The sequence below is a fragment of the Lissotriton helveticus genome, chromosome 10 (genome assembly GCF_964261635.1).
Source record: "Lissotriton helveticus chromosome 10, aLisHel1.1, whole genome shotgun sequence".
Classification (NCBI taxonomy): domain Eukaryota; kingdom Metazoa; phylum Chordata; class Amphibia; order Caudata; family Salamandridae; genus Lissotriton; species Lissotriton helveticus.
Genome location: NC_136071.1, coordinates 815,218,429 through 815,222,586, shown reverse-complemented (window position 1 = coordinate 815,222,586; position 4,158 = coordinate 815,218,429). Strand labels below are relative to the sequence as shown.

At 44.0% G+C, this 4,158-nt stretch overlaps 1 protein-coding gene across 1 annotated transcript; it reads left to right on the top strand.

Annotated features, from left to right (window-relative positions):
- The first annotated feature begins 1,890 nt into the window (after positions 1-1,890).
- On the top strand, positions 1,891-2,295 carry LOC144784115 (uncharacterized). The gene has a single exon (XM_078662796.1). It carries the CDS (start codon positions 1,891-1,893, stop codon positions 2,293-2,295), a length of 405 nt encoding a protein of 134 aa, XP_078518922.1.
- The last annotated feature ends 1,863 nt before the right edge of the window (positions 2,296-4,158 follow it).

Here is a 4,158-nt window from a genome sequence, read left to right as displayed (position 1 = left end):
TCTCAAATCTGCAATCAACCTTCCATAGTTTTACAAATACCAGGCAAACCAAAGCTTAGGTGGAAAAAATGGTTTGACACATTTGAAAATTATATAGTTGCAATTGATGGTACTAAATTTTCAGCGGAGAGAAAGAAAGCCATTCTTTTCAGTTATTTGGGAACAGCTGCCATTGAGATTTTTAAGAACCTTGTACCCATTGCACCACCAGTCGAAGGAGGTGATGGATGGAATGTTTTTTTCGAAGCTGTTGCTAGACTTGAAAAACAATTCGAAGACGAGCCTAATGTCATGATTGAAAGACATTCTTTTCATAAGAGGAAACAACTAGCAGATGAATCTGTCGAAGATTTCATAGCGGCTCTAAGAGTGTTAGCTGCTAACTGCGAATTTGGTGCCTATGTTGATACTGCGTTGAGGGATCAATTTGTTTTTAATTGTGCAGCTAAAAAGGTACAAGAACGGCTCTTAGCTTGTCGCAATCCCACCCTGGCAGAAGTGATTGATTTGGCCAAAGGGATTGAAAGATCAATAGAGTCCTCTAAAGTCATTGCTGCTAACGAAAACAAGTGTACTAATGATGCTTCTGTTTGTGCTGTTCAAATGCGTAGTAAGAATAATTTTCAGTCTACTAGAATTTTAAGCTGTTTTAGGTGTGGTTCAAAGGCACATTTAGCGAATTCTCCAGATTGTCCTGCTCTCAAGGGGAAATGTACTAAGTGTGGTAAGATTGGTCATATTGCATCATCTTGTAGGATTCAAAGGAAGGGCGGTAGATCTGACACCGCTATTTCCAGTGTTTCTTGCGTTCATGATGATTTGGAGAATTTAGTCATTACCATTTATGATGATTCCTTTGACAGTCACATAAATAGTGTTTCTCTTCTCTTCAAAGCTCCCTTAGGGATAGTTCATGTTGGGAAAGTTGCCTTTGAAGCTATGGCTGATTCTGGTTCGCCTGTGACCATTTTATCTGATGTTTTCTTTTATGAGAAATGGAAAGGTGTCAAACTAACCGAATCTGGTAAGTTTAAGATCAAAATGCTAGGCTTCTTTGAATATTCATTAAAATTTGAGTCCCGTGTCATTGTTACCAAAATTTATGTCGCAATTGATGGGCAGAACATTGTTGGTTGGTATGATCTTGGTAGGCTTGGCATTAATTTATGTCCTGGATCTGATCATCCTATTCAGTTGAGAGAAATGCCTGTTTATAGTGTTTCTCTGGATTATCCTATTCCTCCTATTCTCAATAAATATAAGAGTGTCTTTGAAGATGTTGTGGGGCAGGTCAAAGGCTTTTCTCACAGGATCAAACTTAAAAAAGGAGCTTTACCCGTACAACACAAGGTTCGCATGGTACCGTTGGGTGTGAGAGACAAGCTTAAGTCGCACTTGGACGGTCTCTGTTCTCAAGGTATCATAGAACCTACTGATAGCTCTGAATGGGTTTCGGCTATTGTTATTGCTCTTAAAAGAGCCAAGAAATTAGGCTGTGTGTAGACCTTCGATCTCTCAATAAGAACATTGTAGTAGAGACATATCCTTTGCCCAGAATACAAGAAATGTTAGCTGCTGTAAATGGAGCAAATTTTTTTTCTATTATTGATTTAAAGGCAGCGTACCATCAAGTCACTCTGGATCAGGATTCTAAAGATTTGACGGCGTTTATAACTCCGTTTGGGTTATTTAGATTCCTGAAGATGCCTTTTGGCCTGGCATCAGCTGCCAGCGTTTTCCAGAAATTAGTTGAAAATTTGTTCCATGGTGTGCAAGGTGTCCAGTCTTTTCAAGACGACATTTTTAATTTAATTTTTAATTTTTGCAAAGTCTATTGATGAACACAATGTCACCTTGGAAACAGTCTTAAAAATCCTTAGCAGCAAAGGCATGACTGTGAGCAAAGAGAAATGTAAATTTCTTGTTAAAGAAATTGAATATTTGGGTCATAAAATCACTCAGGATGGGATTTTTCCCAAAAAGGATATCATCAGTAATCTAGAGAATGCCAGTAAGCCTCAGGACAAGGATGCTTTACGTTCCTTTCTTGGGTTAGGAGAGTATTACGCTAAATTTGTTAAAGGATATGCTTTGGTTGTCGAGCCTCTTAGACAATTACTTAAAAAAGGTGCTAGATTCATTTGGACTGATGTTCATGATTCTGCTTTTCAGGATGTCATCAAGCTTATTGCCAATGCCCCGGGTCTTAAAACCTTTGATCCTGAGGGAAAAATCTTTTGTAACTGTGGATGCCAGCGCAATTGGTTTGGGAGCTGTTTTCACACAGATGGTTAATGGCAAGGAGAGAGTTATATCATTTATTTCAAGGGCTGTTAGAGGTGCTGAGGTGCATTATAGCACGATCGAAAAGGAGGCTCTTGCCTGTGTGTGGGCTGTGGAGAAGTTAAAGAATTTTTTGTGGGGTAGGCCTTTTGTTTTGGTGACTGACCATAAACCGTTAGTCTATATGATGGATGGTGTCAGGAGTAGTAGTGCTTCCTCAAGGTTGGTTCGGTTGATTGCAAGACTGCAAGAGTTTAATTTTGAGATTCAGCACATTCCTGGTGGTAAGAATTTTGCTGCAGACTGTTTATCCAGTTTGCCTCCACTCGAGGACACCCATGATGAGGTCACTGATCTGCATGAGTGTGTTGTGGCAGCTGTGGATGCGGTGGAATCCAGCAATTTTGGTATTGATGCAAGTGAGTGGAATGATCATGCTTGTAAAGACAATTTGTTAGCTAAGGTCAAGTCTTATGTGGTTAATGGTTGGCCTTCAGTTAAAAGTGTTGAGTCTTCCTTGAGGAGTTTTGCGCAGGTAGCGAGTGAGTTATCTATTGAAAATGATATTCTGTTGAGGAATGATTTATTTGTTCCACCTAGTAGCCTTAGAGAAAAGATTGTCAGGTTGGCACATTCTGGTCATCCTGGGGTTTCTGGTACAAAGAGGATACTTAAGTGTCACTATTGGTGGCCTGGTTTGGATTCTTTTGTTGAGAGGTTCATCAATAATCCCAATCAGGCTTCCGCCCTAATCTCAGTACTGAGACTGCACTTCTGGAGGTGTCAGAAGACATCAAAGGAGTTTTGGACTCCGGAGGCAGGGCCATGCTGGTCATGTTGGACCTGTCGGCGGCATTTGACACCGTCCCCCATGATCGCCTGCTCTCGAGACTTTTCGAGATAGGCCTCAGGGGGACGGTGCTCAGCTGGTTTTCTTCATTTCTAGCCGACCGCCGACAAACGGTCTGGACCACGCCGGATTCTGCTGTGATGCCGCCACTGGGTGTTGGGGTCCCTCAGGGCTCTATTTTGAGCCCGACCCTCTTTAACATTTTTATGACCCCTTTGGCGGCTCTGGCGGAGTCTTGCGGGGCCCGGATCGTGTCCTATGCAGACGACACTCAGCTCCTCTTCTCCTGTGAGAGGGGAGGAGATTTTAATGGGGAGAGCATCCGGGATTGCCTTGGGGCTGTTTTCAGATGGTTTCATTTGAGTGGCCTCAAGTGCAATCCCGAGAAGTCTGAGGTGCTCTTCTTTGGGTGTGCGTCTGACCCTGACTGGCATGGCTGGTGGCCTATGGACATGTCTCCCCCTTCCGTTCCATCTGCAGTTGCCAAGAATCTGGGTGTCAAGATGGACAAGGGTTTGTCGATGAGAGCCCAGATTCTGGGAGTGACGGGCACTTGCTTCGGTCTCCTGAAGGTGCTAAGAAAGTTTCTACCCCTGTTGTCGGAAGAACATCGGAAACTGACTGTGCAGGCTCTGATCGGGTCCAGGTTAGACTATGCCAACGTCCTATACCTGGGCCTGCCGGAGTATCTGCTACAGCGCCTTCAGCTGACGCAGAACGCGGCGGCGAGAGCCATCTACGGCCTAAATAGGCGAGCTCGGGTGTCGGGCCTCTTGCAGGCCCTGCACTGGCTGCCTATTCACAAGCGCATTATCTTTAAGACGCTGACTCTGACCTATAAGGCCCTACACTCTGGAGGTGCAAAGTACCTCCAAAGGAGAGTGTCCTTTTATCATCCGGCCCGGGCGCTTAGATCAGAGTCACAGTTTTTGGCTGTTGTGCCGCGTGTTCAAAAAGCCCGCATTGGGGGTCGCTCCTTTGGTTTGCGTGCCCCCCAGTTGTGGAATGCTCTGCCGCTGACACTT